At 44.0% G+C, this 23,896-nt stretch overlaps 1 protein-coding gene across 1 annotated transcript in view; it reads left to right on the top strand.

Moving 5' to 3' along the window:
• The window catches only part of LOC138351748 (golgin subfamily A member 6-like protein 22), a 102,073-nt gene extending 79,326 nt beyond the window's left edge, over positions 1-22,747 (top strand). The window contains exon 4 of the mRNA XM_069303776.1: positions 22,663-22,747. Within this exon, the coding sequence (XP_069159877.1) occupies positions 22,663-22,747 (85 nt within the window). The remainder of the gene's footprint in view (positions 1-22,662) is intronic.
• The last annotated feature ends 1,149 nt before the right edge of the window (positions 22,748-23,896 follow it).

Here is a 23,896-nt window from a genome sequence, read left to right as displayed (position 1 = left end):
CGCCGCCTATCTGGAGTCTCTAGAACGTAGTTGTGGTTGTTTCTGCACTCCTTGATGCGGTAAGGTCCTGAAAAACCTGTTTTGCAAGGGAAAACCTGGGATAGGGAAATAGGCCAACACGAATTCTCCCGGTTTAAATTTCCTTACTTTGCTGTTCTGGTCGTAATGAGTCTTCATCCTCTCCTGGGCTTTCAATAGCTGCAGAACTCCAACGTGGTAAGATTCGGGGGTAGTTTCTGAGGGTCTTGAGGGACAGTGGTAGCAGTAGAGTCAGCTGGCTGTGGTCGTGCAGCTTGTGCATGGGTGGTCACCAAAACCGGAGGAGAAACTTCATCACTCTCTTGAACCTTTGCTGGAACATACTCAAAGATGGGATTACCCATTACGGAGGTACACACCTGGGGTTTGTCCATGATGATCAGGTTGGTCGGTTGCAGATCTTCTGCCAAGTCGTTGCCCAGGAGAAGTTGCACTCCAGGCATGGGAAAAGGCTTTTCCCTGATGGCGACTTGGACTTCACCGGTCACGAAGGGACAATCCAGGTGAACTCTGGCGAGTGGATAAGGAGTGGTAGCAGTGAGGTCAGTGATGAAGACGGTTTCCCCGGTGTAGGTGATATTGGGCACAGCTGATTTCAAAATGATTGATTGAAGAGCCGCTGTGTCCCTCAAGATCTTCAGTTTGAAACGTCCCTCCGGATCTGAACCGTTGGTAGAGACAGTTCCAGGATACAGGTGTTTACTGAAGAGAGAAAGATCATTAACATGAACACCAACATTCATCACAGGCTTACCGGACATAGGAGAAGTCTGTTTGGGTTTAGTGGATTCAGTATTACCTTTGAAATTGAGACTTACCACATTTATCTATGGTATGTCCATAGAGTCTACAATACTTACAGTACAATTGCTAGCTAGCTTGATCGGTACTCACTTTCTCGTAACTGTACCAAGACTTCTTACTGGAAGATGGTTCTGGTGTCAGCCGGTGGATGAGGCTGTACGTGTCAGCCGACTTAGCACATTTTAGGTAGTCGGTCTCCTCTTTATTTGCTAAATATAAACGAACAGGAGGAGGCACACGCCTCAAGAATTCTTCAACTAGCATGAAGTTGATGAGTTCTGCAAAGGTAGAGACATGTGCTGCTTCCAGCCATTTCATAAAATATCTCCCTTTGGTATTAGCAAATTCTAGAAAGGTGGTGGTACTTGCCTTTAGGTGGTCACGGAATTTTCGTCGGTAGCTTTCGGTGGAGAGAAGGTAGGCGTCCAACACTGCTTGCTTCAGGGTCTGGTAGTCATTCACAGACGCCAAAGTACTGAGAGTAACTGCAGCTCTACCTGTGAGATGTACTCTGAGAAGGGTAGCCCATTGGTCGGCAGGCCAGCTAAGTTGATTAGCAAGGGTCTCAAAGGTGGTGAAAAATACGTCGACCTCTGTCTCTACGAATGGTGGCATTAACTTACTTGCATGGGAGATATTGAAACTTACTGGAAGACTGGCGGTAGCTTGCTGGCATTGAGTGAGGTGTGTAGTTTCCAACGCGAGTTCTTGTTGACGACATGCTATAACTATAGCAGGTTGCTGTTTGTCATGCTCGCGTTGCATCTCCAGGTGGCGTTGTTTTGCTTCAAGCTGTACTCGCTCACGCTCACGGAGTATTGCAATCTCACGTTCTTATTCTTCTTTCCTCAAGGCAGCTTCTCGTTCTTTTAGTTGTAGGGCTTCTTTTGCCAGGGTCGCTTCTCGTTCCTTTTCTTCGTTTCGTATTGCAGCTGCTTCCCTTTGTTGCTCTCGCTCGATCTTGGCAAGTTCTAGTTTGAGTTTCATAGTTGCCAAATCAGGTTTATCTGCCATAGAGTAAGTTTCGTGAGTTTCAGAGTCAATTTTACCTTCCTCTAAGAGATAATCCAGTAACAGGTTATGCAGTTCACTTTTGTTGGCTCCATGCGGAACATCTAGTTGATACTCATGTACAAGAGTTTGTAATTCAATCATCTTGGCACGACTTAAGTTCCCTATTTCACCTGCTGGATCTGCACGGAAAGCTTGGAGACGAAACATGGTGAAATTAGCAAATAAATGCACAACAAATATACTGTTGTGATATGGTGAACGTCAGAAACAGGACAACGTGGCAACTGGTACCTATCCTGTGGAATCGTTAACAATTAATGTTAATTTCAAGATGGTAAATGATTAATAAATCAAGATCGCAGGAAATCTTGTACCCGGTACTCAATGTAAGAGGATAAGGGCAAGAAAATCCTACTAAGTAAGCGAAACTGAGTTTCTTAAACAAATGAAACATTTAATTGCCTCAAAAGTGAATTAGGTAGTCCAAGAATGTAGGCATACCTTGCCGAGTCTCTATAGGACATAAGCAAGTTTTTCCCACTGGAATGAAATATGATACTTACAGAATTAGCGAACTTTTGTGCTCTGAAAAAAGAAAGCTAATTCCCTACCTAAGTAAATATCATCATCTCTGACCGACATGTAGGGGTGCGAGGTGTCAACTGGTGACGAGAACTGCTGCTGAGGTCCCAATTCAGCAAAAAAAGTTCGTGCTAGAGGAACTATGGCCCTCTTTATCCTCCTACAGTCGGATTGCAGAAGATTAGGTGCTCTTGACCCGGAGACAGACCAAAGTACCAGGGTACCAATATGCTGATCTGCCGAAAATATGAGAAATATCCTAGGGACAAAAGATGGTAAACACGAGTAAATAACACGGAGGGAGAGATGACCAATTAAGAGAATGACTGAGGCCTACAGTCACCACGTAATCCAAAGTTGTCTCACCTTCACCATATGCTACTCTCGGAATGCACAATACACACAGCACCATAATATGAAAATAAAATTGAATATTGCAAATAGTGAAAAGCAACTGTACCAAAGCCAAGTACGCTTACCACAAATTTACGTTCTGGTACTAGTACCTGAGTGAAGCTCCTTGGACAGGCCCCCATGAAATGTGACGGTAAAGTGTTGGAGTGTTGATGTTCGGCAGTCATCATCATCAGTCAGGCAGGTAATAGGTATGGTGCGTGTGTAGGCAGTGCTAGGTATGGTGAGTTTAGGTGGTGATGGGTTTGGTGAGTGTTGTTGGAGATATTTATGGTGAGTTTAGTTTTTTTTTTCTACCACATACGTGGCCATACATTTACAATGCTAATCAGCATATGTACATTTTCTTCTGTCGTACTTGGACAGGGTTAGAAACGTGTTAAACATATAGTTCAGGGGTTTATTGAACAACTGTGTGTATTGTGTGTAGGTGGTGATGAGTATGTTGTGAAGATTCATAAATTTACAAGAGGGTATGGGAGGGTTTGATGGTGACCCGCGAGGGTGTGTGTAGTTGGTGATGGGGTATGGTGTACTCACCTAGTTGTACTCACCTAGTTGTGCTTGCGGGGGTTGAGCTCTGGCTCTTTGGTCCCGCCTCTCAACTGTCAATCAACAGATGTACAGGTTCCTGAGCCTATTGGGCTCTATCATATCTACACTTGAAACTGTGTATGGAGTCAGCCTCCACCACATCACTTCCTAATGCATTCCATTTGTCAACCACTCTGACACTAAAAAAGTTCTTTCTAATATCTCTGTGGCTCATTTGGGCACTCAGTTTCCACCTGTGGCCCCTAGTGCGTGTGCCCCTTGTGTTAAACAGCCTGTCTTTATCAACCCTGTCAATTCCCTTGAGGATCTTGCATGTGGTGATCATGTCCCCCCTAACTCTTCTGTCTTCCAACGAAGTGAGGTTTAATTCCCGTTGTCTCTCCTCGTAGCTCATACCTTTCAGCTCGGGTACTAGTCTGGTGGCAAACCTTTGAACCTTTTCCATTTTAGTCTTATGCTTGACTAGATATGGACTCCATGCTGGTGCCGCATACTCCAGGATTGGTCTGACATATGTGGTATATAATGTTCTGAAAGATTCCTTACACAAGTTTCTAAAGGCCGTTCTTATGTTAGCCAACCTGGCATATGCTGCTGCTGTTATCCTCTTGATGTGAGCATCAGGGGACAGGTCTGGCGTGATATCAACCCCCAGGTCTTTCTCTCTCTCGGACTCTTGAAGTATTTTTTTTTTTTTTTTTTTTTTTTTTTGAGATATATACAAGAGTTGTTACATTCTTGTACAGCCACTAGTACGCGTAGCGTTTCGGGCAAGTCCTTAATCCTATGGTCCCTGGAATACGATCCCCGGCCGCGAAGAATCGTTTTTTCATCCAAGTACACATTTTACCGTTGCGTTAAACAGAGGCTACAGTTAAGGAATTGCGCCCAGTAAATCCTCCCCGGCCAGGATACGAACCCATGACATAGCGCTCGCGGAACGCCAGGCGAGTGTCTTACCACTACACCACGGAGACTGTAATGTAGTGTAACTTGGGAGATTTCATCTCCCAAGTGATACCTTGTATCTGGTCTCCTGCTTCCTACCCCTATCTTCATTACATTACATTTGCTTGGATTAAACTCTAACAGCCATTTGTTCGACCATTCCTGCAGCTTGAAAGCTGCAGAGTCCAAGTACAGAGCCCTGTGGGACTCCACTGGTGACTTCACGCCAGTCTGAGGTCTCATCCCTCACTGTAACTCTCTGCTTCCTATTGTTTAGGTACTCCCTTATCCACTGGAGCGCCCTACCAGTTACTCCTGCCTGTTTCTCTAGCTTATGCATCAACCTTTTATGGGGTACTGTGTCAAAGGCTTTCCGACAGTCCAAAAAAATGCAGTCCGCCCACCCTTCTCTTTCTTGTTTAATGTTTGTCACCTGATCATAGAATTCTATCAATCCTGTAAGGCAAGATTTACCCTCCCTGAACCCATGTTGATGAGTTGTCACGAAGTCTCTTCTCTCCAGATGTGTTACTAGGTTTTTTCTCACAATCTTCTCCATCACCTTGCATGGAATACAAGTTAAGGACACTGGCCTGTAGTTCAGTGCCTCTTGTCTGTCACCCTTTTTGTATATTGGTACTACATTGGCAGTCTTCCATATTTCTGGTAGGTCCCCCGTTTCCAGTGACCTACTATACACTATGGAGAGTGGTAGGCAAAGTGCTCCTGCACACTCTTTCAATACCCATGGCGAGATTCCATCTGGCCCAACAGCTTTTCTCACATCCAGCTCCAATAGGTGCTTCTTGACCTCATCTCTTGTAATTTCGAACCTATCCAAGGTCACCTGGTTTGCTGCCACCTCTTCTAGCGCCGCGACATTTCCCAGTTCTATTGTAAAGACCTCCTGGAACCTTTTGTTGAGTTCTTCACACACCTCTTTGTCATTCTCTGTGTACCTGTCCTCGCCCACCCTAAGTTTCATCACCTGTTCCTTCACTGTTGTCTTCCTCCTTATGTGACTGTGTAGTAGCTTGGGTTCGGTCTTGGCTTTATTAGCTATATCATTTTCATACCTTTTCTCAGCTGCTCTTCTCACACTGACATACTCGTTCCTGGTTCTCTGGTATCTCTCTCTACTTTCTGGTGTTCTGTTATTACGGAAGTTCCTCCATGCCCTTTTGTTTTGCTCCTTTGCTTTCATACATTCCTTATTAAACCACGGATTCTTCCTTTGCTTCTCTGTTTTTTCCTGTCGGGCTGGGACAAACCTGCTTACAGCCTCCTGACATTTTTGGGTGACATAGTCCATCATGTCTTGTACGGACTTGGTTCCGAGTTCTGTGTCCCAATGCATATCCCATAGGAATATATTCCTTTCCTCATAGTTTCCCTTTCGGTATGCCAGCCCTTTGGTTCCCAGTTCTTTTTTGGGGGTGATAATTCCTAGCTCAACCAGGTACTCAAAGCTCAATACACTGTGATCACTCATTCCCAAGGGGGCTTCCAACTTAACTTCCCTTATATCCGACTCATTTAGGGTAAATATCAGATCAAGCAAGGCTGGTTCATCCCCTCGTCTCATTCTTGTCGGTCCCTTGACGTGTTGACTTAGAAGGTTTCTTGTTGCCACATCCAGCAGCTTAGCTCTCCATGTGTCTGGGCCTCCATGTGGGTCTCTGTTCCCCCAATCTATCTTCCCATGGTTGAAGTCTTCCATTATTAGAAGTCTGGATCCGTTCCTGCTAGCCACAGAAGCTGCTCTCTCTATTATATTGATGGTGGCCAAGTTGTTTCTATCATATTCCTGTCTGGGTCTTCTGTCATTTGGTGGGGGGTTATATATGACTACTATTATAATTTTCTGTCCTCCAGTTGCTATGGTGCCTGAAATGTAGTCACTGAAACCTTCACAGTTCTGAATTACCATCTCTTCGAAACTCCAACCTTCTCTTAGTAGCAGAGCTACCCCACCTCCTCCTCTCCCTTCTCTCTCTTTCCTCACTACATAGTAGCCCTGTGGAAACACTGCGTTTGTTATGATTTTCGTTAACTTTGTTTCTGTGAGTGCTATTATGTCTGGGTTTTCTTCTAGTGCCCATTCTCCAAGTTCACTTGTTTTATTTGAAATCCCGTCTATGTTAGTGTACATCGCCTTGAAGCTCACTTTCTTCTGTTCATTTTCATGTCCCATTCTTGGCAAGCATTCTGCTGGTGTGGGAAGCTGTTCCGTGGGTGAGAGGATCTGTGAGGTGGTTTGCAGGGTCTCAGAGGATTTTAGGGTGGGGGGTGGGGGTTGAAGGGAAGGGGGGACAGGTAGGGTGTGGGTTAAGGAGGTAGGGGGGACATGGAGGATACGCAGTGAGTGGGGAGGAGGGATAGGGAGGGTCTGGGATGAAGGGGAAGGGGGGACTGGGGGAAAAAGGTGGGAGGGGGGACATGATGGGAATGGGGAAGGGGTGTCAGGGTCAGAATGGGGTGGGGTGGGAGGGAGGGTTGGGTGGGGGCAGGTAGGGTGAGGGAAAGGAAGGGTTTCTATGCAGAGGGGGGTGATTCTCTTCCTTTCGAGAATGTCCTCCTTTGTGGTTTCGTTTGTAAACACCACCTTTACAAGTTGGTTTCTGTCCTTGTTGTACCAGCCCAACCTGAAAACCTTCTATATGTTATGTACAGCCCCTTCCATCTGTAACCCCTTCAGTAGCCCATGTACTGCTTCTCTATCCTTGCCATTCCATTCTTGCCTGTTGGATCCTTCCTGTTCTTTGATGCCTACAACTACCACTGATCTTTTCCTCTCCAGCAGTTGAGTGGTGCACCTTGCTGCTTCCTGTGACGTAGCTGCTTGCATCGCTACCTCCCTCACTGTGTCCATTGCTTCTGAGCTCTTTTTCAGTATATCCGCAAATGTATCAGGTACAGAGGCATTTCCTTCCAATGTAACATTCCCACCTTCCCTTTGGATGATAATCTGATGCTCGGTCTTTTTATTTTTCTCTGTGAGAGATTTGATCTCCTCCCTTGCTGATGCTAGCTCACTTTGCAGATTGTTAATTGTAATCGTCATTTCATTCATCTCCCTCCTGAATTCCTCCAGAACTTGGGTTAGCAATTCCTTTGTTTGATCTCCCTGGCTGCTTTCCTTGTCCTTGTTGCGGCCTCCTGCAATTTTGTCCCTTGTCAAGAGAGAGAGAGAGAGCAAGAGAGAGAGAGAGAGCAAGAGAGAGAGAGAGAGCAAGAGAGAGAGAGAGAGCAAGAGAGAAAGAGAGCAAGAGAGAGAGAGAGCAAGAGAGAGAGAGAGCAAGAGAGAGAGAGAGAGAGAGAGAGAGAGAGAGAGAGAGAGAGAGAGAGAGAGAGAGAGAGAGAGAGAGAGAGAGAGAGAGAGAGAGAGAGAGAGAGAGAGAGAGAGAGAGAGAGAGAGAGAGAGAACGTGTGTGCGCTTGGGATGGGGTTACTAGGAGGTGAGGTGTTCAGCTTACAGCAGGTAAGAGAGGGGGGTGGATTATGAGAGGTTTTATCTCCTTTCCCTGAAAGGTGTTAATCCCTTCTAGCCTGTGTGTGCGTGTGTGTGTGCGTGCATACGTACGTGGGCTTGAGTGCGTGCGTGCGTGCGTGCGTGCGTGTGTGTGCGTGCGTGCGTGCGCGTGCGTGTGTCACTAGTTCACGGAAGCGGTAACTTCTACCCAGAATGAGCCACGCTGAGATTTTAAATATATATACTATCCTGAACAAGAATTTGATAATATTTTACCTCACACTGTACACCTGATTACTTGACCAGAGAGGGGGTATATACCAGACTGTTTCCAGCTCACACAACTAGATGAGTAATGATGATGTATGGTTGACGATGGTGCTCCGTCGTCGCCTTTCCACTTGGTGATTCTCTAAGTGCTAGTAGATTGACGATGTCGATTCTTTTCTACACAAATCTCTGGAGTCACAGTCACCACCCAACAAACACAGTCACAGTTCCACGGCGGGCCGTCCTACCTGGCCGTCAGGTCAGGTCAGGTCAGGTCACTACTCGGTCCTCCACACTGTATGCACCGGTGATTTCACTAGTTACACTTTGGTTTTTTTGCACTATCGCTAGCGATATGACTATGCTATGTAGCACCCTGCAAGCTACACACTGCGAGAGGCCAAATACTATGATCTAGCCTCAATAATCCTTCAATGTCCCGAGAAATTAACGAATTTCCGCGGACCTCGCTAATCGCGTGTCTCTCCTACCGTCGCTCGTGTGGTGTGTGTAGTTGGTGATGGGTATGTTGCGTGTAGGTTGTGATGGGTATGGTGTGTGAAGGTGGTGATGGGTATGGTGTGTGTAGGTGGTGGTAGGTATGGTGTGTGTAGGTGGTGATGAATATGGTGTGTGTAGGTGATGATGGATATGGTGTGTGTAGGTGGTGGTGGGTATGGTGAGTGTAGGTTGTGATGGATATGGTGTGTGTGTAGGTGGTGATGGGTATAGTGTGGGTAGGTGGTGATAGCTATGATGTGTGTAGGTGGTGGTGGGTATCGTGTGTGTAGGCGATGTGGTATGAAGTGTGTAGGTGGTGACGCGTATGGTGTGTGTAGGTGGCGATGGGTACGGTGTGTGTAGGCGGTGATAGCTATTGTGTGTGTGTGTAAGTAGTTATGGGTATGGTGTGAAGATGCTGACATTGACAGGAGGGTATGGGAGGGTGTGGTGGAGATCCGGGAGGGTGTGTGTAGGTGGTGATGGGTATGGTGTGTTGGTGTTGATTGGTATAGTGTAAAGATACATACATTTATAGGAGAGTATGGGAGGGTATGGTGGACACCAGGGAGGGTGTATGTAGGTGGTGATGGGTATGGTGTGTGTAGGTGGTGATGGGTAAGGTGTGTGTAGGTGATGATAGATATAGTGTGTGTAGGTAGTGATAGGTATATTGTGTCTAGGTGGTGATGAGTATGGTGTGTGTGTAGGTGGTGATGAATTTGGGGAGTGTAGGTGGTGATGGGTATGGCGTGTGGTGGTGGTGATGGGGATGGTGTGTGTAGGTGGAGATGGGTATGGTGTGCGTAGGTGGTGATGGGTATGGTGTGTGTCGATTGTTTTGGGATTGGTGTGTGTGTAGGTGGTGATATGTATAGTATGTTTGGGTGGTGATGGATATGGTGCATGTGGGTGGTGATGACAATGGTGTGTAGATGGTGATGGGTATGGTGTGCGTAGATGGTGATGTGTTTGGTGTGTGTAGATTGTTTTGGGTATAGTGTGTGTAGGTGTTGATATGTATGTGTGTTTATTTGATGATGGATATGGTGCATGTAGGTGGTGATGTGAATGATGTGTGTAGATGGTGATGGGTATGGTGTGCGCAGGTTGTGATGGATAACGTGTGTGTGTGTGTAGGTGGTGATGGGTATGATTTGAAGATTCATACATTTTCAGGAGAGTATGGGAGGATATAGTGTAGACCCTGGGAGGGTATGTGTAGGTGGTGATGGGTATCGTGTGTGTTGGTGGTGATGGGTATTGTGCGTGATTAGGTGGTGATGGGTATGGTGAGCGTAGGTGGTGATGGGTATGGTGCATGACGGTTGTTATGGGTATGGTGTGTGAAGGTGATGATAAGTATGATGTGGGTACGTAGTGATGGGTATGGTGTACTCGCCTAATTGTACTCATCTAATTGTGCTTGCGGGGGTTAAGCTTTGTCTCTTTGGTTGACAGTTGACAGCCTCTCAACTGTCAATCAAGTGATGTGCAGATTCCTGAGCCTACTGGGCTCTGTCATATCTACATATGAAACTGTGTATGGAGTCAGACTCAACCACATCACTGCTTAGTGCATTCCATTTAAGTGGAGATGGATATTATGTGTGTAGGTGGTGATGGATATTGTGGAGATCGATATGGTGTGATGGATATGATTGGTATAGTGTATGTAGGTGGTGATGGGTATGGGGTGTGTAGGTGGTGATGGATATTGTGGTGATCGATATGGTGTGATGGATATGATTGGTATGGTGTGTGTAGGTGGTAATGGGTATGGTGTGTGTAGGTGGTGATAGGTATATTGTGCGTAGGTAGAAATTGGTATGGTACGTGTAGGTGGTGATGGATATTGTGGTGATCGATATGGTGTTATGGATATGATGGGTATGGTGTGTGTAGGTGGTGATGGGTATGGTGTGTGTAGGTGGTGATGGGTATGGTGTGTGTAGGTGGTGATGGGTATGGTGTGTGTTGGTTGTTAGTGGTATAGTGTGTGTAGGTGGAGATATGTATGGTGTATTTAGGTGGTGATGGATATGGTGTTTAAGTGATGATGTGTGTTGTGTGTGTGTAGGTGGTAATAGGTATGGTGAATATAGGTGGTGATAGGTATAATGTGTGTAAGTGATGATGGATATGGTGTGTGTAGGTGGTGGTGGGTATTGTGAGTGTAGGTGGTGATGAGTATGGTGTGTGTACGTGCTGATGGATATCGTGTGATGGATATGACTGGTATGGTGTGATTTGGTGTTGATGGGTACGGTGTGTGTGTGTACGTGGTGTTAGATATGATGTAATGGATATGATGGGTATAGTGTATGTTGGTAGTGATGGGTATGGTGTGTGTGTAGTTGGTGATGGGTATGAAGTGGGTAGGTGGTGATGGATATTGTCTGAAGATGTTTACATTGACAGGAGGGTATGTGAGGGGTGTGGGTGAAGACCCGGGATGGTGTGTTTAGGTGGTGATGGGTGTAGTGTGTGTATGTGGTTATAGCTATGGTATGTGTAGGTGGTGATGGGTATGGTGTGTGTAGGTGGTGAAGGGTATAGTGTGTGTAGGTTCTGATGGGTATTGTGTGTGTAGGTGGTGATGTGTATGGTGTGTGTAGGTGGTGATGAGTATTATGTGTGCAGTTGGTGTTCGTATAGTGTGTGTAGGTAGTGAGGTATTATGTGTGTTGGTGTGATGCGTATGGTGTGTGTAGGTCGTGATATGTTTTTTGTGTGTAGGTGGTTGTAGGTATGGTGTGTAGGTGGTCATGGGTATGGTGTGTGTAGTTGGTGATGGGTATGGAGTGTATAGGTGCTGATAAGTATGGTGTGTGTGTGTGTAGGTGGTGATGGGTATAGTGTGTGTGTAGGTGGTGATGGGTATAGTGTGTGTATTGGTGCTGATAAGTGTGGTGTGTATAGGTGGTGATGGTTGTGGTGTATGTTGGAGGTGATGGGTATGGTGTGTGTAGGTGGTGATGGTTATGGTGGGTATAGGTGGTGATAGGAATGGTGTGTGTAGGTGGTGATTAGTATGGTGATTGATGGTGCTGATGGATATGGCGTATGTTAGTAGTGATGGGTACGGTGTGTGTAGATGGAGATGGGCTATAGTGTGAGAAGGTGGTGATGGGTATTGTGTGTGTAAGTTGTGATGATTATGGAATGTTTAGATGATGATGGGTATGGTGTGTGTAAGTGGTGATGGTTATGCTGTGTGTAGGTGGTGATGTGTATTGTGTGTGTAGGTGGCGATTGGTATGGTGAGTGAAAGTTGTGATGAGTAAGATGTGAAGATGCTTACATTGACAGGAGGGTATGGTGTGTGTAGGTGGTAATGAGTATGGTGCGTGTGTAGGCAGTGCTAGGTATGGTGAGTTTAGGTGGTGATTGGTATGGTGAGTGTTGGTGGATATATTTAGGGTGTATTTAGTTTTTTTTTCTACCACAGACGTAGATATACATTTATAATGCTAATCAGCATATATACATGTTCTTCTGTCCTCCATGGACGGGGTTAGAAATGTGTTAAACATATAGTTTTGGGGTTTATTGAACAACTGTGTGTATTGTGTTTAGGTGGTGATGGGTATGGTGTGAAGATTCATAAATTTACAAGAGGGTATGGTGGTGACCCGCAAGGTTGTGTGTAGTTGGTGATGTGGTATGGTGTGTGTAGGTGGTGATGGGTATGTTGTGTGTAGGTGGTGATGGGTATGTTGTGTGTTGGTGGTGATTGGTATAATGTGTGTAGGTGGTGATGGATATGGTGTGTGTAGGTGTTGGTGGGTATGGTGTGTGTAGGTGTTGGTGGATATGGTGTGTGTAGGTGGTGGTGGGTATGGTGATGGATATGGTGTGTGTATGTGCTGATGGATATGGTGTGTGTAGGTGGTGGTGGGTATGATGTGTGTAGGTTGTGATCGGTATTGTGTGTGTAGGTGATGTGGAATGGTGTGTGTAGGTGGTGATGGGTATGTTGTATGTAGGTGGTGATTAGTGTGGTGTGTGTAGGTGGTGATGGATATGGTGTGTAGGTGGTGGTTGGTATGGTGTGTGTAGGTGGTGGTAGGTATGGTGATGGATATGGTGTGTGTAGTTGGTGGTGGATATGATGTGTGTAGGTGGTGATAGCTATGGTGTGTGTGTAAGTAGTTATGGGTATGGTGTTGATGCTGATATTGACAGGAGGGTATGGTAGAGACCCGGGATGGTGTGTGTGTGTGTAGGTGGTGAAGTGTATGATGTAAAGATGCATACATTTACAGGATAGTATGGGAAGGTATGGTGGAGACCCGGAAGGATTTGAGTAGGGGTGATGGGTATCGTGTGTGTAGGTGGTGATGGGTATGGTGTGTGTGTAGGTGATGATTGATATGGTGTGATGAATATGATGAGTATGGTGTGAGTTTGTGTTGATGGGTATAGTGTGTGTGTAGGTGGTTATTATTATGGTGTTGTTATCATGAGTTGATTTCAGGGTTCAGCGTCCCTGCAACCCAGGCCTCCTTTTTGTTACGCACCCCCAGGAAGCAGCCCGTAGGAGCTATCTAACTCCCAGGTACCTATTTACTGCTAGGTGAACAGAAGCATCAGGGTGAAAGAAATTGCCCGTTTGTTACTGTCTAAACCTGGGATCAAACCCGGAACCTCAGGTCTACGAATTCGAAGTGCTTATTAGCTTAAAAACTTGGCTTATTAGGCAAATCGGGCCTTGCATAGTAGGCCGAGAAGTGCGTTCTGGCTATTAGGTACGACATATATATATATATATATATATATATATATATATATATATATATATATATATATATATATATATATATATATATATATATATATATATGTATATATATATATATATATATATATATATATATATACATATATATATATATTCATATTATATATATATATATTCAGCAGTCAGGGAAAACACCTCCAACACCTTCATTTCGACTAAGAATCTACTAGAAGCCATCAAAGCAACCAGAGGAAAAAAGATGGAGGAATCTGACCGATAGCTATGGGTAATTCACTCCGGCGTCTCGTGGCTAAGGCTGCTGCTAGAGCAATTAGTCAGGCAGCAGCAGACATGCTGAAGCCAAAACAGCTTGGGTTTGGCATTCCCCAACGGTGTGAGGCAGCAGCTCATGCAGCTAGAGCCTACATTGCCAACATTACGAATGAAAAAGCCCTGATAAAGCTGGACTTCAAAAATGCTTTCAATCTGGTTAGAAGGGATGCAGTACTCAGTGCAGTTCATCGCCTTTTTCCTTCCCTCTACCCGTTTGTAAACTCCTGCTACAGCAAGAATCTAACTCTGCTTTTTGGGGAACATGAAATTGAATCACAAGAAGGTGTCTAACAGGGTGACCCCCTTGTTCCTTTTCTTTTCTCTCTAGTTATCAAGGAAGTCACCGATAACCTGTCCAGTGAGCTCAACATTTGGTTTTTGGATGATGGTACTCTAGCCAGCTCCCCAGCCTCACTCTTGGACGACATAAGAATAATTCAGGAGGCAAGGAGCAAACCTTGGCCTCACCCTGAACCCTTCCAATTGCGAAATAACCTCCACCAACCAGCACATAATAGAGCAAATTAAGGTTGTTCTGCCTGACATTCATACAACCAACCCTGAGGACAGTACACTCCTAGGTGCTCCTCTTGGAAGGAATGCCATCGACGGGGTCCTTGGTAAGAAGATCACTGACCTGAAGAGGATGAACGAGAGGATTGAAGACATCGATGCTCATGATGCACTTTACCTCATCACCAGATGCTTGTCCCTCCCCAGGCTGACCTACTTTCTAAGATGTTCGCTATCTTTCAACAATATTAAATTAGAAGAGTACGACAGCTTGCTGAAATCAACACTAGAAAAAGCCCTCAATCTTTCCCTCAGCGACTTACAGTGGAAACAGGCCTCCCTTCCTGTCAGACTCGGGGGGCCTTGGCGTGCGCACAGCAACACAAATTGCTGTACCAGCGTTCTTGTCCTCTTCAGTGGGGTCTGACAACTTGGTGAAGGAAATCCTACCTGAGCACCTAGTTCAACAGGCAGGGGTACATGATCCCAGCTATACAGACTGCACAACCAAATGGTTCTCTCTCGCAGGACCAGCACCCAAACCACCGCCTTCTGAAGCCCATAAGCAATCCAGCTGGGATCGCCCCATTGCCCACCAAGAAGCTGCGACTTTGCTAAAAGCTGCGACAACACCACATGACACTGCCCGACTTAGAGCTGTAGCAGCTCCCCATGCAGGTGATTTCCTTTCAGCAACCCCCAATGTCAGCAACCGGCACCCGTCTCTCACCGCAGGCCCTCCGAATTGCCGTGGCTCTCTGCCCCAATCCACACCGAATACAGGTGTATTTGCGGCGAGGCAGAGGCCGACAGATACGAACGGCATGGCCTTCTCTGCCAAAGGACAGGAGGATGGCATGCAAAACACGGCGAGGTCAATGACATTATTAAGAGAAGCCTTACCACAGCCAGTTGTCCTTACCACAGCCTTACCACAGCCATATATATATATATATATATATATATATATATATATATATATATATATATATATATATATATATATATATATATATATATATATATATATATATATGTATATATGTATATATGTATATATGTATATATGTATATATATATATATATATATATATATATATATATATATATATATATATATAAATATATATATATATATATATATATATATATATATATATATATATATATATATATGTCGTACCTAATAGCCAGAACGCACTTCTCAGCCTACTATTCAAGGCCCGATTTGCCTAATAAGCCAAGTTTTCATGAATTAATGTTTTTTCGTCTACCTAACCTACCTAACCTAACCTAACCTAGCTTTTTTTGGCTACCTAACCTAACCTTACCTATAAATATAGGTTAGGTTAGGTTAGGTAGGGTTGGTTAGGTTCGGTCATATATCTACGTTAATTTTAACTCCAAAAAAAAAAAATTGACCTCATACATAGAGAAAAGGGTTGCTTTATCATTTCATAGGAGAAAAATTATAGTAAATATATTAATTCAGGAAAACTTGGCTTATTAGGCAAATCGGGCCTTGAATAGTAGGCTGAGAAGTGAGTTCTGGCTACTAGGTACGACATATATATATATATATATATATATATATATATATATATATATATATATATAAATATATATATATATATATATATATATATATATATATATATATATATATATATATATATATATATATATATATATATATATATATATATATATATATATATATATATATATATAAATGGAAATGTTCGTTTGTTCAAAATCGATAATCTTCGAAAGTTCATCACCGATTGCTTTGAAATTTTCACACATTGTTCCATTTGCATCTGGCCAGGTTTTTATATACATACTATATAGATGTCAAGTCTGTGACGGAGAAAAAACATGTTTTTTTTTAAACAGTTTTTTCGTGTATTTTTCATATGTGGGAAATCTTCGAAACCTCTTTACCGATTACTTTGAAAATTTGACACAACGTTGCATTCGAATAGGCCAATGTTTTTCTATACCTACTCTATACATGCCTCATCTGTGACAGGAATATACATGTTTTGTTTTTTTTAAATTGCGCCATCTGTTGGACGTAAGAGCAACACGCACTGTAATCTCCGAAAGTTCTTCACCGTTTGCTTTGAAATTTTGACACAACGTTCTATTCGAATGCATGCATGATTTTATATACATTCTATCTAGATGTCACACCTGTAACAGGTAAAACATGCTTTAAAAAAACAGCACCATCTGTTGCATGTAATAGCAACACTTGCTATGCAAACTATGTTACGATTCCATTTCAAGGTTTCTGATTGCTTTAACAAATTGAATTTTCATAGATTTCGATTTTTTTTTCATTTTGATTTAATTATTTTGTTTGACATTTTGTTGGAATTAAGCTGTGTTGCTTACCATACCGTTCATTTCGTATGTATAAGTAGAGATGCCACATCTTTGACAGGTAAAAACTTTCTTATTTTAAGACACAGCGCCATCTGTTGCACGTAAGAGCAACACCCGCTATACTAAATATGTTACAATTCCATTTCAATGTTTCTGATTCCATTGACAAATTGAATTTTCATAGATTTCAATTTATTTTCATTTTGATTAAATTATTTTGTGTGACATTGTGTTGGAATTGAGCTGTGTTGTTTACCATACCGTTCATTTTGTGAGTACAAAATGTGGCATCTATACGTATAGATGCCACACCTGTGACAGGTAAAAGCATGTTTTGTTTTAAAAACAGCGCCATCTGTTGCACGTAGGAGCAACACACTGCTATAATAAATATGTTACAATTCTATTTCACTGTTTCACATTTCATTGATAAATGGAATTTGTATAGATTTCGAATCATTTTCATTTTGATTTAATTATAGTGAGTGACATTGAATTGGAATTGAGCTGTGTTGTTTACCGTACTGTTAATTTCCTGAGAATAGTTTGTTTTGAATTTTTTCATTGTTTTTCTTTTCGTTTTTTAAGTGTTTTTGCTATATTTTAGTGATGGGAACATCAGATCATTTGATGTTCCCAATTTTCTGATGGGAACATCAGATCATTTGAGAGTGCCTCGACGAGGGAGTGGGGAATGGTAGGGAAGATGAGGGGATTGGAGTGGGGAATGGTAGGGGAGGACGATTGGATGGGAGTGGGGAATGGTGGGGGAGGACAAGTGGACAGGGGAGCGAGGGATGGTGGAAAGGATAAGGGGACGGGGAGGGGGGAATGGTAGGGAGGACAAGAGGACGGGAGAGTGGGAGATGGTGGGGGAGGGGGAGGGGACGGTGGAGTGGGGAATGGTTAGGAGGACGATGGGACGATGTTAAAGCCTTTAGCCCGCTTTAACAAGCCGAAACGTTCACCTCCTTTCATATTTATCTGATCATAAAATGATCATATATATATAGTAGTAGGCATCCTTCAGTCTCGGGAGACTATGGAGTTGCGCCCTAGTTGTCAATCCTGGTGCAGCGTCTGGTGTGACTGATGAGGCCAATCCGAGAGTGGCAGTCCATCCCACACCGAGCACAAACGAAGTCCGATTCTGGTCTGTCTTCCTGGTTACCGGCTTTCCTTCTCTGTCTCTTTGCCTCCGATTCCTTGGCAAGTGACTCCTCGAACTTGGAGAGACCTCGTTGAACAGACTGCCTCCAGGCTGAACGGTCTGCAGCCAGTGTCTCCCATATAGCAAGATCGACGTCCATGGCTTTCAGGTCCCTTTTGCATACGTCTTTGTACCGTAGCTGGGGCTTGCCTACTGGACGCTTTCCCTGCCTCAGCTCTCCATACAGGAGATCCTTGGGGATCCTGCCGTCGCCCATTCGCACAACGTGCACGAGCCAGCGCATTCGTCTCTGTTTCAGCATTGTGTACATGCTGGTGATTCTTGCTCTCCCCAAGACGTTGTTGTTTGTCACCTTGTCCTGCCAGGTGATGTCCAAGATGTGTCGAAGGCAGCACATGTGGTAGGCATTCAGCTGTCTTTCCTGACGGGCGCGGAGTGTCCAAGACTCACTGCCATAAAGGAGAGTGCTCAGGACACAGGATCTGTAAACCTGAATCTTAGTATACTCAGTTAGCCTATTGTTGGCCCACACTCTCTTTGTCAGTTTGGACATGGTAGTAGATGCCTTACCGATGCGTTTGTTTAGCTCCGTATCAAGAGAGAGGGAGTCAGAGATTGTGGAGCCCAGGTACACGAAGTCGTGAACAACTTCCAGTTTGGAATCAGAGATCCCGATGTCAGGTGGGGAGTCCACTCCTTATCCCATGACTTGTGTTTTCTTCAGACTGATGGTGAGTCCGAAAGCCTGAGAGGCCTCACTGAAGCGGGTTATGAGCCGTTAGAGGTCTTCAGCTGAGTGGGCAGTGACTGCTGCGTCGTCGGCAAAGAGGAAGTCGCGCAGACACCTCAGCCGAACCTTTGTCTTGGCTCTCAGCCTGGCGAGGTTAAAGAGCTTTCCATCCGACCTGGTCCGGAGGTAAATGCCTTCCGTGACAGGTCCGAAGGCGTGCCGCAGCATAACTGCGAAGAAAATCCCGAATAGGGTTGGAGCCAGTACGCAGCCCTGCTTTACTCCACTTCGGATGTCAAAGGCGCCTGATGTTAGGCCATCAAAGACCACGGTGCCCCTCATGTTCTCATGGAAAGATCTGATGATGCTGAGGAGCCTGGGTGGGCATCCGATCTTGGGGAGGATCTTGAACAGGCCATCCCTGCTGACGAGGTCGAAGGCCTTCGTCAGATCTATGAAGGCTACAAAGAGTGGCTGCTTCTGTTCCCTGCATTTCTCCTGCAGTTGTCTGAGGGAAAAGACCATGTCGATGGTGGACCTGCCAGCTCTGAATCCACATTGTGATTCTGGATAAACTCTCTCTGCAAGTACTTGGAGCCTCTTCAATGCGACTCGAGCAAACAGCTTTCCGACAATACTGAGGAGGGAGATTTCACGGTAGTTGTTGCAGTCGCCCCTGTCACCTTTATTCTTATACAGTGTGACGATTATGGCATCCCTCATGTCCTGTGGCACCTCTCCTTCTTCCCAGCAGAGGCAGAGAATTTCGTGCAGCTCCATGAGCAGGCTACCTCTGCAGCACTTCAAGGTCTCAGCAGGAATGCCATCTTTGCCAGGAGCTTTACCAGAAGCAAGGGAGTCTAGGGCATCGCTGAGTTCTTCCAGGGTCGGTTCACTGTTGAGCTCCATTAACACAGGCAGACACTCAATGGCGCTTTCCTCTGGATTTGGCCGAGGGCCTGCTTGATGCCGTCATACATTCCCCTTACATTGCCTGTATCCGCTACAGTCTGTATCTGGGAGCAGAGCTGGAGCCAATAGTTGTTGGCACATCGCCTGGCGCTCTGCTGCACTTTGCAGCGGACGGCCCGAAGGATCTGTAAGTTGCGCTGACTTGGGCAGGCTTTGTAGGCTGCCAAGGCGTTTCTCTTCTCTTCGATTACAGGTGTCATCTCTTCCGAGTGAGCCTCGAACCAGTCTGCCGACCTGCTGGTCTTCTTGCCAAAGGTGGAAATGGCAGCGTTGAACACAGCGTCTCTGAAGTGCTCCCATCTTTTACAGGCAGTGACCCCAGCTGGGCCAGGGAGAGCTTCCTCGAGCACGTGTGCAAAATCTTCCACCTTGTCCTGGTTGCGGGTCTTGGTGGTGTCGATGCGAGGTCTGCCCGCCTTTTTCGAGTGATGAATCTTCTTTGGTTGCATCTTGACCCTGCTACATACCAGGGAGTGGTCGGTGTCACAGACAGCACTCTGGTAGCTACGCGTAATCTTGACGCTGGGTAGACTTGCACGCCTGGTAAGAATCAGGTCAAGCTGGTGCCAGTGCTTTGATCTGGGGTGTCTCCAAGATACTCGGTGTTGAGGCTTTGTGCCGAAGAACGTGTTGGTGACACAAAGACCATGAAGGCAGCAGAGTTCTAGCAGACGTTGACCGTTCTCATTCATCCTTTCTATGCCGAATTGACCCAGGCAAGTGGGCCAAATGTTGTGCTCGGCACCCACTCTGGCGTTGAAGTCGCCGAGAATGAACAGTGGCTCCTTTACAGGGATTCTCGCTATGACTCTGTTGAGGTCATCGTAGAATTTTTCCTTTGCCTCTGCTGGAGAAGTCAGGGTTCGTGCATATGCACTAATTACATTGACTGGTCCTGTTTGGGAGTACAGTTGCAGAGACAGAATTCGTTCGGTTTCCCCCATCGGTGGCATAATGTGTCCCAACAGTGCATTCCTGACGGCAATCCCACACAATGTTCTCTGGTCTCATCTGGAGGTTTTCCTTGCCAGAAGAAAGAGAAGATCCTCTCTCTCACAGATCCTGATCCCGGGAGCCTGGTCTCTTGGAGAGCAACAATATCCATCTGCAGCTTGCTCAGCTCCCTATCGATGATTGCTGTTTTTCGGGCGTCATTGATTTCTTGCAGGTCGTCAGAGAAACCTGGTGTCAGTGTCCTGACGTTCCATGTGCCCAGCTTTAGGGCAGTTGATATTTTCTTCTTTGGTTTGGTATTGCTTGGTGCAAAGTTGTCGGGCCGCATGTCAGTTTTCACCCTGAACCCCACGCACCCAGTGAGGTTAACGGACCGTGGCGAGGCAACACCTTATTGGCTGGGGTTTGCCCAGCTTGAGGCGGGCGGTAGCTGCCCAGTGGGGCGCGATGACCCCTCCCACCGTCGGAAGCAACCCCTGGCGTCACACTCTTCGCCAATCGAGCAGAAGACTTAAAACCGGTAGACTGTCGCTTCCCGTGTTGGTTCGACGCTGTGAGGCGAAGCTGGAGTGTCCTCTCCAGGGCGCAAAGCCTGGGTAGGTAGATATGGAGGAGAAGCTGTTACCCATGCAGCAGGTCCCCCCTCTCCACGTTGCTGAAATTATCATATAGAGAGGCAAATGCCAATACGCATGGTTCCAGCAACGTCGCAGGAGCTGCCAGAACGAGGTCGACGTCAACAACGAACTGCCTTAGGGGCTCCAACTCCGGATTTTTCCTCGAGGTTGACTCCTGAAGCCTTCCCAAAAACAAGGGTATGGCCGCAAGGCAGCGGAGGTTTAAAATCAGGGTTTTCCTTTCCCCTAGATGGGCTGCCTTCCCAGGCTATCGAGTCCCATCTACACGGAGCAGCTGGTTTTAAGGCGCCAGAGGCACGCCCTCGCCCCTTCTCCTGTCGGTAAAAGCAGTTCCGCCGGACTTAGACTAAGCCACCCGTGCAGGACCAGGAGTTGGACTTGGTTGTCAGAGGCTATTTGAGACGCATGCCGTATAGGAGCATTTTATAGGTCATGGGAGCTCGTCCCCCATTACCACCCCCTGGCTATGACAACCCCTTGGAACCATATATATATATATATATATATATATATATATATATATATATATATATATATATATATATATATATATATATATATATATATATATATATATATATATATATATATATATATATATATATATATATATATATATATATATATATATATATATATATATATATATATATATATATATATATATATATATATATATATATATATATATATATATATATATATATATATATATATATATATATATATATATATATATATATATATATATATATATATATATATATATATATATATATATATATATATATATATATATATATATATATATATATATATATATATATATATATATATATATATATATATATATATATATATATATATATATATATATATATATATATATATATATATATATATATATATATATATATATATATATATATATATATATATATATATATATATATATATATATATATATATATATATATATATATATATATATATATATATATATATATATATATATATATATATATATATATATATATATATATATATATATATTATATATATATATATATATATATATATATATATATATATATATATATATATATATATATATATATATATATATATATATATATATATATATATATATATATATATATATATATATATATATATATATATATATATATATATATATATATCCAGATGACATCCAGTCATCCATCAAATGCATAATAAAGCACAAAAAATAAAAAAGGAAGGGGGTGGTAGGAGAAAAGCACACAGAAACTGTATTGGAGGGGATCGAAACATTCCCTCTAATGCGTTATGCGTGGTTTCCTCCGAGGCTATGGGTCCCCATTCTTCCAGCTAGAGGTGGTACTCCCTTCCATATTTATATATATATATATATATATATATATATATATATATATATATATATATATATATATATATATATATATATATATATATATATATATATATATATATATATATATATATATATACATTTTTGTTCTAATTTGAATATGAAATAACTAGAGCCAATTTTTTCTACAGTTGAAACAATGACCATCAATTGAAGGAAACATTACAATGGTCTAATATTGGCAGGGTGACAACGCCCAAGGACTGTGCTGACCTGTACCGCCAGGGAGAGAGGCTGGATGGCGTCTACTTCATCAAACCTGACAGGTAATAGTATATCATCCAAACAATACCAGGTTAACCATCCAGGTCGTGCCAAGTTAATTATCCAGGTTGTGCCAGGTTAACTATCCAGGTCGGGCCAGGTCAACCATCCAAGTTTAGTGAGATCAACCATGCTGGTCGACAATCCAGGTCATGTTAGGTCGACAGTACAGGCCGCGTCAGGTTGACAGTACAGGCCGTGTCAGGTTGACAGTACAGGTTGTGCCAGGTCGACAGTACAGGCCGTGTCAGGTCGACAGTACAGGCCGTGTCAGGTCGACAGTACAGGCCGTGTCAGGTCGACAGTACAGGTTGTGCCAGGTCGACAGTAAAGGTCGAGCCAGGTCGACAGTTCAGGTCATGCCAGGTATACAATGCAGGTCATGCCAAGTCATCCATCCAGGTCATCCATCAAGGTCGTGCTAGGCCAACAATCAGTGTCATGCCAGGTCAGTCATCATGTTTGTGCCAGTTCAATCATTGAGGTCGTACCTGGTCATCCGTCAAGGTCGTGCTAGGCCAACAATCAATATCATCCCAGCAAACATAAAACGTTATTTGACGTTTTTATTTGGTCTCAGAAAGGTGACTCTGTAACTATTTATATTAAGACGTCTTTTTAACATCAAATATGTGTGTGGGTTTTTTGTGAATGTATTCACCTAGTTGTGTTTGTGGGGGATGTGCTCTGCTCTTTCGGTCTGCCTCTCAACTCTAAATCAATCAACTGTTAATAACTACCAACTATTTTTTTCCCAGCACACACACACATACCCCCAGGAAGCAGCCTGTAACAGCTATCTAACTCCCAGGTACCTATGTACTGCTGGATAACAGGCGCATCAGGGTGAAAGATAATTACCATTTTATTTCTGCCATCACCAGGGATCGAAGGATTACGGACCCTAGGATTACGAGTACAGAGCGCTGTCCACTCAGCTATCAGGCCCCTCTCCTGATGTGTGTGTGTGTGAGTGAGTGGCATACCTCTGAAATTTTTCCAGCTTCGTCTTGTGCTTGACAAGGTGCGGGCTCCATGCTGGGGCCGCATACTCCAGGATTGGTCTTACGTAGGCTGTTCTAATGTTAGCCAGCCTTGCATATGCCGCAGACGTAATTCTTTTGATGTGGGCTTCAGGAGACAGGTTTGGTGTGA

The sequence above is a fragment of the Procambarus clarkii genome, chromosome 50 (genome assembly GCF_040958095.1).
Source record: "Procambarus clarkii isolate CNS0578487 chromosome 50, FALCON_Pclarkii_2.0, whole genome shotgun sequence".
In the NCBI taxonomy this organism is placed as follows: Eukaryota; Metazoa; Arthropoda; class Malacostraca; order Decapoda; family Cambaridae; genus Procambarus; species Procambarus clarkii.
Note: the sequence above shows the minus strand (reverse complement) of the source record. Positions and strands in the feature narration are given on the sequence as shown.